The sequence below is a fragment of the Esox lucius genome, chromosome 18, assembly GCF_011004845.1.
Source record: "Esox lucius isolate fEsoLuc1 chromosome 18, fEsoLuc1.pri, whole genome shotgun sequence".
Taxonomy (NCBI): Eukaryota; Metazoa; Chordata; class Actinopteri; order Esociformes; family Esocidae; genus Esox; species Esox lucius.
Window position 1 is genome coordinate 14,056,226 of NC_047586.1, and position 12,507 is coordinate 14,068,732.

Below are 12,507 nucleotides of genomic sequence, written 5' to 3' on the forward strand. Positions count from 1 at the left end.
CGATGACAGAAACCGAGAATGAGAGAGTGGGAAGGCGTTAGGGAATGAGAGAGGAATGCATGAGAGATTGGACCAAGAGTCAGTGAGATGTTGTGAGAGACGAAAGATCGCGGAAATCATGGTGAAATGACCAGGGACAGAGACGGCGAGAGAGGACGTAGCCTCAGCTCTAGACCCCTGGTAGCACCGTAATGGTGTTGTCACATCAGCTCTGTGTGACTGGCAGGCTACGGCCCGTGGCCCGCGGAACCAGTGTCCTCGCAGAGGGGCCCAGGCTGTCTCCGCTACTGCCCAGGGGGAGGTGAGTTCGGCTGGGCCATTCGGCAGCCTGCCCCCCTCTGCTCTCTCCGCTGTCTGGTCCTGTCATGGAGACTGATGTTGATTTTGTCTGAGGGCTAGGCTGGAAGAAGATGAGCGGGCTTAAGACCCTCTGCACCGCACGCTGGGCCTTTTTATTGGCTGCTGGAAGTTGGCTGTGAAGTTAGGGAGAGTGGGGTAGGTTGAGCCAAATAGTAAGTTGAGACACCCCTGGTTTTAAGGAAATCATACATAAGATGTGACCAAGTATTTTGGAAGAGGTTTAAATTTGATGAGGTCTGTAAAGGAATGAAACACATTGGTTCAAATAAATGATTTTGTCAAAGTTAGGTTTCATGATGCTAAAATCTTGACTGCGAGGCCACACCTTTCTGCTCAATGACCACATCAGAAATCCCTTGGAAGACGACACATTTTGTTGTATGTATGATTTGTTTGCAGGACAGAAAATTGCATTTATTAATTTTTCACATTTGCTAACACACTAAAATTGATTAAATGAACATTATAAACAAAAGCATTTTGCTGAATTCCAGAAGAAAGACCATTTACCCCAAACTTGAACTTGAAACCTGAAACCCACACAACTGTCTTTATAAAGCGCAGTTGTCAATACGGTGTCATGTAGGAAACATACGCACATGATCAAAACTAACACCCTCAACAAACAGTTTTGTAGTATAATTAGTCAACAAGCAATCAAGATGTTGGCATGAATGAAAAGGACCACAGGCAAGCTCAAATGTGTTTTAGGAGAATGGATTACTAAAATATTTTTGATGTTTGTTCATTTTCTCTGCACTTTATCAATATCTCTAGAAATAATTTACAGTCTATAATATCATGCAAATTGCAAAATGCATAGGAGTGAAAGGAGTGAAACAGATTTGTGTGACAGCATGTGAATACTGCTTATGGGTTGGGTTAAATGGTCGTCCTGGTTTTGTGTACTGGGTCACTGTGCCATCGACTGTGGAAAAGTGTCATAACAAATACGTACAGCATTTCCCTAGATGTGGTGATGTTAAATGTAAAACACGGCACACTTTATCCCAGTCGTCCCTGTGTGTTTGGGGGGGGGGGGGGGGCTCAGCTGAAACCTTCAAGCCCAGATAATCCTCTCAAACTGAAGCCTGTTAACATATCACTGTCCCAAGCACTCCCACATCCTCAATAGAGCTTTCAGAATGACATCCCGCGGAATAGCTGCATTTCTTGAAGTAATGTTGTTTTAACACTACAATAGTTTTATTCAGATGAACAAGATCTGTTGCCAGATGAAATTGTGTCAATTGATGTAGTCTAGACAGGCTCTGACCTTTTTATCTCTGCTGGCTTAGCCTGTTCAGGCTATATGAATTATCGTGAACACAGTATAATTTAGATAGCTTTAACATAATATGTAAATTTAGATTTTTGATTTATACTAGTAATGAGAAACTCTCACCGCGTCGTTAGGCGAAACACATGCGCCCACAGTGTTTTGGCCAGACCGCTGACCTGGAAAGCGTAACTAATATGGCACCCTCTGTGAATGTCGCGAAACATTGTCTGTTGACCTCAGTAGAGGCAGGGAGTATCACGTCACCTTACGAGGGAACAGAGTGTCCCCATATTCCCTCGTATGGTGACGGGACGATCGCAAATGTCACCCGTTTTCTCTATCGAAAGATGCATCTCCCTCACAAATCTGGCATTGAGTCCCGTTCATATAATAAAACCACTGTGGTGTAGAAGTGTGTCTCGTCTCTGCGGGAACGGAGGACATCTCGGATCACGTTTGTGTGTCCCCCTGTGCGCAGAGTCCTCAAAGACAACAGCATCCACACAGACCCAGACAATGTTCCTCCCACTCGTCTACTGATCGATCGTTCCATACCGGAATGCTGATCCCTATCGACAAATGAAAGAGTCCACAGACGGCGATCCAATCAATCGGAGAGAGATAACGGAGGAGGAGGAGCCACAGGCGTCCTTGTGGCTGTTGTAAAAGTGCCTTTAACCTTATAAGAATCGCTGATGGTGTCTCCAGGAAAACAACGTCCCCTCCTCACCGCTTCTCATTCTGTAAAAGGAAAGATCTGTTTTTTTAATTATGCCCGCGTGGGTGTGAGCAGACTACAAAGTGTGTGGATCTAATCATGCTCACAGAGGGCTGTGTCTGTCTGTCAAAGAGGGAGCCTTTAATAGATACAAAATCTATGGGCTTTTCACTTACAAACGGCTCCTTACCCATTTCCTGATATCCCAACTGACTCTTCTTCCAATGAGTCATTGGTTGACCGGCGTCTCGTATCTCCAAAGGGTCCAGCATTTTGAGGGTGCCAGCGTTTTTGAAACCGTCGTGTATTTTGGTTTTCGGGAACGCATTAAATGAAGCTGTGCCTTTTGACTTAAGGTAATGTGAAACTATGCTATAAGTCAAATCTGGGGTGCCTACATACAACGATGTGATCGGATTTCTGTGACTATAGCAAAGACCGCTTAGTGAATAACCAGGTTCAGAGCATTCCTGTGTTAAACGTTTTCTCTAAAAACCGAGTCTTAATGTAGGCTCCACAATTGTCCATTCTTTCTATATGCCTAATAACACCCAGCTAGCTCTAACATCTGTCCTTTCTCCTGCGTTCCTCTACCTACAGGTTTCCCCTCACTTTCACTGGCAGACCAGATGAGTTTACTGCAAAGCGGATGGATGGAGATTCTGATCCTACGCGTTGTCTTTCGCTCGCTGGCGTTAGAGGACAGGCTGGTTTATGCTGAGGACTATGTCATGGATGAGGAGCAATCCAAACTGGCAGGTGTTCTGGACCTGAACAATGCCATTATGCAGCTGGTGAAGAAATACAAAGCCATGAGGATGGAAAAGGAGGAGTTCGTTGTCCTTAAAGCCATTGCGCTGGCAAACTCAGGTATGGAGCCTCACAATGGCAGTTAAGGTTCCACTATGTGTTTTCAGTGACCGTTCAGCTTTGCTTGCATTCAGTCTCTGCACATGTGCCAACATCTCTCTTCTCTGTACCTCTGTCCCATCCATGTTGCTCCCATTCCATTTGTCTCCCCCCTCTCCCTAAAGACTCAATGCAGATAGAGGACGTGGAGGCAGTCCAGAGGCTCCAGGACGTGCTCCACGGGGCCCTGCAGGACTACGAAAGTGCCCAGCACGCGGAGGACCCCCGGCGGACGGGCAAGCTCATCATGACCCTGCCCCTCCTCCGGCAGACGGCCGCCAGGGCCGTGCAGCACTTCTGCAGCATCAAGCAGGACGGCCGTGTGCCCATGCATAAACTGTTCCTGGAACTGTTGGAGGCCAGGGCCTGACCGGCCTCGTGGGACTGGGATCGTGTAGAGGAAGGATCGGGTAGTGATGTCATCAAGGTCAGGATTAATGCAGGAAGTGACACCGGAAAGAACAGAATGAACAGTTCTTGGACCTGAACCGAGCCAAGACGACTCTACCGCTAAGTTCCAGTAGCTCTTCTATTAAGTAATTGTTGTCCTTCTGTATGTCATTCTGGGGCGGCTGTGAGTTTGACGTGACGATCACAGCCCTGCTTACTATTAATAACTCAGGAGGATAGGAAGGAAGAGGAGGAGAGACAAGAAAGGACTGACATCACATTAGTGACAGGAGTAACTGCCTGAGGGATTTGGATTGCAGTCATTGATATACACTTAAACAGTGCTAGCAGAATGAAGACACCTAAAACTTGAAGATCCTCTAGGATGATTGTGTGTGAAACCAGCTCTAAGCCTGTTCATCTTGCATTGTAGTGCTTTAATAACTTTTCTTTTTTATACTTAAAAAGAAATGTGGACTGCGTCGACCTTGAATGGTGGGACATGCGCAGTCAAAGTATGCAGCAAACGGTCGCAAAACTGCACAGTGCCCAGTAAAGGCCCTAACCTAGCAGGAGTTAGTGAGCTTGGTTTCATTTAAATGTTTTCAGGGAAATACATGAAGTAAATTTAACTAGCGGATTATGAAGGTTTGGGGAGAAATTGATAAGAACAATATTTATTTATTGTTGGCTTGATTGTTTTGTTATTTTGTTTTTTATTTACCAGTGTGGCATTACAGAGAATAATAAAGGATCAAATATAGACTGTTTTCTAAAGATTTTTAAGTAATTTTTGTTTTAACGAGTAAATAAACCATTTTGTACTTGCTTCATTAGGTCACTCATTGTACTGATACCTGTACTACACTATAGCATCTGGGTAAAATAATAACTTCATGTACAGTACGGGAAGACTTTGGGGAAAACTGCACTGAGTTGTAGATTATAAATTGTGCAAAGCACTGCTTTTCAATCCTATTATAAAATCTGGTGGTGGTATTTAAAATGTCTGTGTGTTTCTGTCTCAGAAAGTAGAAATGTCTGAAAATCATAAATGTTAAAATGAAGGGAAAACTTAACTAGGAATGTGGAAATAAAGCATTGAACTTACTGTACATTGCTGACAACTTTCATGCAATTATCTCAGAAGTCCTTTATTTGCTCTCTGTGCACTGTATTGGAACAATCTGTATATTTTTGTGACAAAGTATATCATGAGGTGTGATCCAGCAATACTGTGTGGAGGGAGTGTAAATGTATGCATTCTGAATAAAGTCCCACAGATATGTAACCAGTTCAGATGAGATGTACACTATTACCGTTCTCAGGAGGATTCTAGGGCAATAAAGATGCTTCCAGTTTAAAGTGTCTTAAATTTTCTACCTGGTCCAGTTTCACGACGGAGTCATACGTCCCATTCACACTGTAGTGAGGGGAAAGGGGACATCATCCCTGATGAAGACGGGGGAAATGAAAGGAGGGAAGATAAGAGATACAGCGAAGGAATGAAGAGGGCTAGAATTGAATCAAGTGACGATCAGTGAGGCGAACATGAGAGGTGGCACAGGGAGAGATAAAGCCCTCTGTTGGATGTTAGTCTAAATGATGGATACCTACATGCTACCATAGTAGTGATTTGTGTCAAGCAACTGACTTCTGTCACATTGAATCATTGTCTATAGCCTCATCTACACCTTGTTCTAACATGCTTTCTTGGTCCTGATCTTGTCCACATTCTTAATGTGGCTGCGTTTTCAGAGTGTAGATGATTAAAAGCCAGATTTAGGATCTGATTTGTGTGAGGGTGTATTGGACAGGGGAGACAAAAGGAGACCCGCGAGATGATTGCCTTTGCATCACAATGAATCACAGACGGTGTATAATATTGTACCAGGAAAGAAATGACAGAATTTAGGAAATTATTCTAGAAATATAAACCTAATTTAGAATAGATTCGGTCCCAAATGAAGAGATTGAATGAACGGCATTGTGAGCAATAACCATGGTATGTAAACAATTACGACTGCCCCTGCTCGTTACCCGTGTCTACCTGGAACAGGACCCAGTTCAGTCTTGGTGAAAGGCCCGCATTGATTGCACAGGTGTGTACTGTATAGGAGCTGGTTTGAATACGCTCCAGAGAAACACTTTTTGACAGCTTAAATATATTTAAAGCAGTCCGCTGGAACATTTACAATGAACTCAACCTACAATCAAGAAACCGTGAGTACACAAAACGCGTTGCAATTCCTTTTTTTTTTATGGTTTGACTTTTACGGAATGTGGAGTTTGTCACACCAAGCCATGGGTTTAAAAGGCCATATATATTAGATTTTTAAACACTACTTTTTCCCCCTATACACCTGTATTTTAAAACAGACACGAAATTTCATCTAATAACTTAATTTATATTCCAAATGAAATCACAGTCGGTATGCCTTAATACAATTTACTAAATTAAATCTACACTCGATGATTGTAGATGTTCATTACAAAAAGTAATTGGGCAATTACAATCGTGATTAACCGGTGTATGTTTTCACTTTCAAACTACAGCTGATTTGAAAAGAACCTTTCTGTTGCATTACACGCTCAATGATTGTGTCTATGATTGTGCGCAGACTCTATTCGGGAACATTAGCTATGGCTGTAATAATATCATTACGGTTATTACAAATGCAGTGAACACTCATTAAATCTACGATTCATACAACGGACAGTTGTCATCGCAGTGTCTATTTCGAGTACTATCTTATTAAAAAAATAAAACCTACTTTCAATAGGTGAGAGGGAATAGAGGAAGGGCAGTGTCGCGAATGTCAGCGTTGAGAGTAATTGCACAGAGCATACTCGAGATGGATGGATGAATAAACCAAATATAGCTAACATCTCCACAAAAAGCACCCATCAGTTCATTTGCCAGTCATTCGAGCTGATATCGGAAAACATGGGAGCCAGACAGCCAACACATAATTTGCCACATCGGCAGCCTCTAATTTAGTAAAGGCAAGGGAGGTTCAAATACGTCACCTTCCCTAAGTGAGTTAGCGAATGAGTGACATCCCTACATGTCACTCTCTCTAAGTGAGTTAGTGTCTGCCTTTTTCTTTCAGACACCCAGTGATGGATGGTGCCTGGAGAAGATTTAAATGGTAGATTCTGCCACTCTGCAATGAGATCACTTGCAAAATAACATTGTCCTGAATCATCCCAATGAGGTATGAATGCTAATTAGGGTATTATTGGGAGTTTTGCTCTTTCCCATCTCAAGCACTGTACATGCTTCATAACTTTTAGACTATTAGTACACCACAAATTATGTATTTTATCTCTGGCAATCCACGCAGATGAGTTCCAACAAGGTCACAAACGTGATGAGTTGTGAAGCTCATAAAGAATCCTACATAAGGTTTCTGGGGTGAAACAAAAAGCTGAAGAACGTTTGCTTGTTATCCACAGTGCCCTTGTATTTGAGTCAGGAATGAGCTCTGCACATTTTACTGAATCCTCTTTGCATTCACAGTACTGTTTGGTATCACCTATATTGAAACATGATAGGACATGCTTACCTTCAAATGACCGCTGACACTTGTGGGCATCAATGTACAAATTCCCAGCCAACATTTTTCTGCTGTAAAAGTTGGTTTGGAACAAATACTAATCTCTTTAATGGAATGTAGACCGTGGAAAATGGAGTCACTCAGACACATGCTGAGGATCTTTTTATTGATTCAGTTACAGAAGTGTCAGGTATCAGAGACAGAGCAGGCCTTTACTGACATTGACAAGGCGTAGAACTGATTTTGTGCCTGTATACTGGTGCACAAGAAAATGTTATTCCTTCACAGCTTGACAACTGAGTTCAAGCTACGGCAAAGAACATGCGGACCGACCTGCAAATAGGACAGTGACACAACATTTGACATTGCTGACACTCAAGAACCTTCGAGTGCTAGGTCAGAAAGCATGTTTGGACACATGAAGCGGAGGTACCAGTGACCACACCAGCAGACAAAGAATGCCATGTGGGACTTTGCTGATGTTTTTACAAGAATAGGGCTGTTCCCAGGAGAATGCACTGTTTACATTGACCCAGATGCAACACCTGTGGTATAACTACCAAGAAATATTTCACTTCCTCCTAGTGAAGAAATATTTAGTGCATGGAGCAATCTTACATTGTCACCAATGTTACACAACCAACATATTGGGTCAAAGCGGTAGTGGAGGTGAAATCCATGCGAGAGCAAGCTCAGAGTATCAAAACAAACATGGCCTTCAAAACATCCACACAACCCTTACCAAGATGCCCCCCACTACACTCTAGTGGGGGCATGCTATTTCAGTTCCAGATCCAGCTACTGGGCTATATAGCTTACAGAAGCTAAATCAAAACTCATAGTACACTAAACAGTTTAAATGCTACAGCTTTTGTTGCTTCCCTTTTTGGATTCACAGCCCAAGATGCATTTCAGTGAAAGACCAACAAGATGCAGGAAGGCCTTAACAGAGTCATGGCAGCTGTAAAATACATACTTGTTTAAGGTCGAACCAAAGAGGAACATGACAGGAACCAAAGAGGAACATGACAGAAACCAGTGCAATGCTGAGAAGGTCCTGACAGCTCAACACCAGGAAGAGCAGAGTCAGTTCCAATTGTGGTCAGCTTTGGACATTTCACATTGGATTGGAAAAAGCCAGATCCACAGAAGATCTCTTCCATAAAGGAGTTGGAGCCATTGAAGAAACACACAGGTCTGTAAACATGCAGGGCTTATCCCCCTCCCTCCAGCCTTATTGGTTCAAATATACTCACTTTTTTTATTTTTTATCTCCACTTGATGTTTTTTTTTACATTTACTTCCCAGTACTCTATCTTTCGGTAACCAAGCATTTATATTGGAAACATGCTATGAAAGACTCCCTAACAACTACAGATGAAAGGAGGGAGTGACTAACATTTACATCTTGGAACACAAAGGATTTGAACCAGCCAATTAAGACTCCTCGTCCATTTGAAGTCTGTCCTCTGATATTAGAATCTTCCAAGAAACATATTTTAAAATGACTGCCATATCAGGGGTGGATGTAAATGGTTGGCTAAGATTTTTTTACTCTACCTTTTCTCCCAGAGCGAGAACTGTTGCAATTCTGATACTCAAGGGAATTCTTTTTCAGCATATAACCACTATTGTAGAAAGGTATGGTTCCAACCTGATCGTAATAGGGGATCCAGTCTCCCCAATTACTTTAGCATTAATTGTGAATTTATTAGGCTTCTCTGCATGTAGAATTAATTGGAAAAGTTGGGTTACTACTATTTGCTGTGGACTTTTAATAATAATATCCATTTCCTATCTGTCAAGGGACAAACAGGACGGATAACCAGTCAAGTACATTCAAATATGAATTTTCAGTCTGATTATCTATAGAGTAACCACGGTAACAATCTGATGTTGACACAAGATAAAATATAATTAAGCATTAATGTACAAGGTGGTTGGTGTGGAGTATAGCCAATATGCCACAGCTAAGGGCCGTTCATCGCCATATAACACAAACCCCAATCGTCTTATTGCTTTTATTAACCGGTAACTAATGTAAGTAAACAAATGTTTTCTCATACCCATGGTATTTTACAGCCAATGTGCATTCAGGGCTTGAACCAGACAGTTTATAATGAAACCTATCAAACAGACTCTGAGCACATAGCTGATGAGCCTGATGACTCAAACGTTATTTTTAATGCATCACAAAAATACTGTACATAACAAGATACTAATGGAAATCTCTTGAAACTAACTTCTAGGGGCATGGTGTTTATCTAGAGCACTGCTCCTCAATCCTGTTCATGGAGAGCTACTATCCTGTAGGTTTTCTCTCCAAACCCAAATTTGCACACCTGATTCTAATAATGAGCTGGATGAAAAGCTAAGTCAGGTTTGTCACAACTGTGGTTGGAGAGAGAACGTCCCGGATGCAAGATCTCCAGGACCAGGATTGAGCAGCCCTGATCTGGGGGAAGGAGTTTTCTCATCAGGCAACTTAGTGAAAGTCCATTAGGTTGTGCCTTAGCGCCACCATGTGGTAGAAACGGTTCAGTAAAAGCACCATGGCATTCATGTGTTTTTCACTAGGAACTGTTGTTATGCCTTCTCTCAGACAACACACATCAGGGAAGACATTTTAAAAGTGACTTAAACAAATACTGAAATTCAACACCTGCCAACCTGGAATAATAATAATTATAATAATGAGACTCTTTGTCCTACAACTGTTACTCCAGTGAGGTGGGACGAGGTCCATTGTAGTTAGATGTATGTAAGAGGCATGGTACTCTGACTGGCTGCCAACGTAACTCCCAATGCAAGCTGATACCTGACACCTGGCTGTTGCCATGACACTGCCGGGAGAAAGCAGGGGTTGATGGGAGATCTCTAGGGTGACGAGGACACCTTTACAGCGTTCAGAAGTCCCGTCTTTTGCCTTTTCCTCCCATCTTCCTCACAGAACACCTCCTGCAAGAAGCAGGGCGGACCAGCCGTTTATACCGAACGTCCTAAGCCGTCGACCGAAGGTTTCCTCCCGTCGCCGTCGTGTTTGTGGAGCGTGCATCTGCCGGGGCATAATATTAATGGGGCAGCAGGTGGGGTCCCCAACCGTCGGTCAGTACGTGGCCGCCTGATCACATGCATTGTACAGAGAGGGGGGGGTCCATGCCTCCGCCACACACCACACAACGGACACCAGCACTGGTGAGGCTCTGGACTGGCCAGTCAACCTGCTTTTTATTCTCTTTCCCTCTCTTAACCACAGGTCTCCCCGAGTGAAATGTCAACTCCATACTTCCTTGTCCCTCTTCCTGCTTTGCAGTCTTAATTTACATGTCAGGTTAAATGGAGTTGTACGGGCTGTGTTTTGCTAAGTGAAGAACCCTCTCTAGTCACGGTCCATAAAAAAAAAAAAAAAAAAGTCAGGAGCCTGTTTTGCCAGCCTGCCATGTCAGACGGTGATTGTAACACAAATACCTCTGGTTCAGGGGAGCAACAGACGGCGCAGAAAGACCACCTCAGTGGGTCAGTGGGAGGTGAACGGTTGGATAGGCCAGGCTGCTTAAGGAGTGCCATCAGAGTGGGATTGAAAAGTAGGCCACGTCTCCAGTTACCTGGTTATCTCCTGCCTCTGAGCGTGATCACCTTTCTAAGAAAGTGTTGACTTGGCCCCATAGAACTCCAGCGTAAAGCCCAGGACACAAAGGCATTACTGATAGGAACCATTAACACAGACAATCCGCTAGATAAGGACGATGGGTTTTATCCAGGTGTATAGAGATCAGAGTATGACATCTATTAGGACTTAAGAATCAGACATAGTTGGATATTATGCTCAGATCTACATGCTCGGCTGTTGTAAACTTGTTCCCCGTCTGTCTTTCCTCTCCCTCTGCCCATGCAGATCAGTTGGAGCCCACTCCTCCAGCCGGGGAGCGGGCGGAGGGTGGCGAGGGGGACGGGTCTCTCTTCTATAGGGAGTTGTGGTTCGTCGTGTTGATGACTGGGGTAGCCCTAGTCCTTTTAGCTATTGCCCTGGGGGTCATCCTGCACAAGGCCCTGAACAGACCCCCCTTTACCAGAGAGCGCCCCCCTCTGGTGGCCCTCCCCCTGCAGAAGAGGAGCCCGATGGCTGTGTACCCGACCAGTGACCCTTACCTGGTGAGAGGGGCAATTCACTGTAATCAGTCATTTAAATCATACAAATTCACTTAACTCGGACAACTTTGTGCGAAATTGTATCTCCGATGCAAATGTGTCTCCCTTCTCAGTTTGACACGGTGCCTGACACGGCAAGCTCCTCCAACAGCGTCACTCTCAAAGGGTTCACCATGCACCTGGAGGTAGGGGACCAGGCACATCTACAGTAATGTCCCCGAACACGCTGGGCCAGGGTAACACGTCTCCCGTCTGTGCCCTCAGGGAGTCACGGACCGTAAGTTTGGGCCCGGCGCCGACGCTCCTCTGGAGGGAGAGCCGGGAATCCTTAACGTGTCCAGCCTCCACGTCTCCGCTATCCATGGATCTGCCCATTCCCAAAATGCCCTGCGGCGCAGCGTGAGCCAGATGATGGACAGGAAGTCGGTGAGAGAGGACGACGACGTGTGGGAGTCTCATGTTAGAGGCCACGACAGTGGGATGGTGAGATACCGAAAACATTATCGCTGACTGACCTACAGATTAGTTCTCTAGATCTTCCAGTCTCACATCACCTGTACAGTCATCTGCGTTATCAAACAGGCCTGTTAAATCCTCCTTTCCTCCACTGCATTTATTTCAGTTTATGGACGACGAGGAGTTTGTTGACACCATCAAAGGCTTCAGCACGGTACGAAAGGAACACACCATGTTTACCGACACTAACCTGTGACGTGCGGCGACCTTCGAACTTCCCCACTCAAGCCTCTGCTTGTGTGAGCTCAGTGGTCAACTAAAGAGGGTAACCCTGACTGAGGGTGGTCAGACGAGTAAACCAATCAAGACTTAGCCATCAGACTGTATTGCTGGAGTTATATAGTAAAAAGAAAGCCTGGCAAATATGCCTCAAATGAAGATTGTCAACAAAAAACATACTTCTAAGGAGGTAGAAAGCTGATGGAGCAGAGTGGTTTCATTTAGAGAATAACATTTCCTTGTTTTAAGTAGAAATGTTCAGGCATCCATGTATGTTGAAAATGTTCCTTGGTTTGCGTTCATCTACATCGGTCTAATGTACAGCGTTTTCTATTTTATATAAACTTGTATTTTTACTTGCACTAAATGCAAGACAGATTTTAAGATTATGCACAATGTGTACA

The 12,507-nt window shown here is 43.9% G+C and overlaps 2 protein-coding genes across 9 annotated transcripts in view; both read left to right on the top strand.

Annotated features, from left to right (window-relative positions):
- Positions 1–5,024, top strand: part of LOC105017617 (estrogen-related receptor gamma-like) — a 37,197-nt gene extending 32,173 nt beyond the window's left edge. For all 4 annotated transcript variants that reach the window (XM_013138672.3, XM_010882331.3, XM_020056442.3 and 1 more), the window contains 2 exons: positions 2,961–3,230; positions 3,395–5,024. In XM_013138672.3, the coding sequence (XP_012994126.1) occupies positions 2,961–3,230; positions 3,395–3,639 (515 nt within the window). In that variant the 3' untranslated portion in view covers positions 3,640–5,024. The remainder of the gene's footprint in view (positions 1–2,960; positions 3,231–3,394) is intronic.
- Positions 5,025–5,658: 634 nt separating this feature from the next.
- si:ch211-57i17.5 (usherin) lies at positions 5,659–12,483 on the top strand. 5 transcript variants are annotated; one of them, XM_010882337.5, is made up of 8 exons: positions 5,781–5,882; positions 6,773–6,877; positions 8,118–8,414; positions 10,170–10,414; positions 11,115–11,371; positions 11,482–11,553; positions 11,633–11,851; positions 11,991–12,483. In XM_010882337.5, exons 5-8 carry the CDS (start codon positions 11,210–11,212, stop codon positions 12,078–12,080), a joined length of 543 nt encoding a protein of 180 aa, XP_010880639.1. In that variant the 5' UTR covers positions 5,781–5,882; positions 6,773–6,877; positions 8,118–8,414; positions 10,170–10,414; positions 11,115–11,209; the 3' UTR covers positions 12,081–12,483. The 5 variants fall into 5 exon arrangements, with proteins under 5 accessions (XP_010880637.1, XP_010880639.1, XP_010880636.1 ...); XM_010882334.5 differs by lacking the exon at positions 8,118–8,414 and adding an exon at positions 10,699–10,803; XM_010882335.5 differs by lacking the exons at positions 5,781–5,882; positions 8,118–8,414 and adding an exon at positions 5,659–5,761.
- Positions 12,484–12,507: the final 24 nt, after the last annotated feature.

Excerpts from the sequence above, each read along its gene's own strand:
- si:ch211-57i17.5 (XM_010882335.5), top strand. The coding sequence starts at position 11,210 with ATGACTGGGGTAGCCCTAGTCCTTTTAGCTATTGCCCTGGGGGTCATC. Across the intron at positions 11,554-11,632 it reads GGTTCACCATGCACCTGGAG|GGAGTCACGGACCGTAAGTT; the intron begins GTAGGGGACCAG and ends CTGTGCCCTCAG. Across the intron at positions 11,852-11,990 it reads GAGGCCACGACAGTGGGATG|TTTATGGACGACGAGGAGTT; the intron begins GTGAGATACCGA and ends CATTTATTTCAG.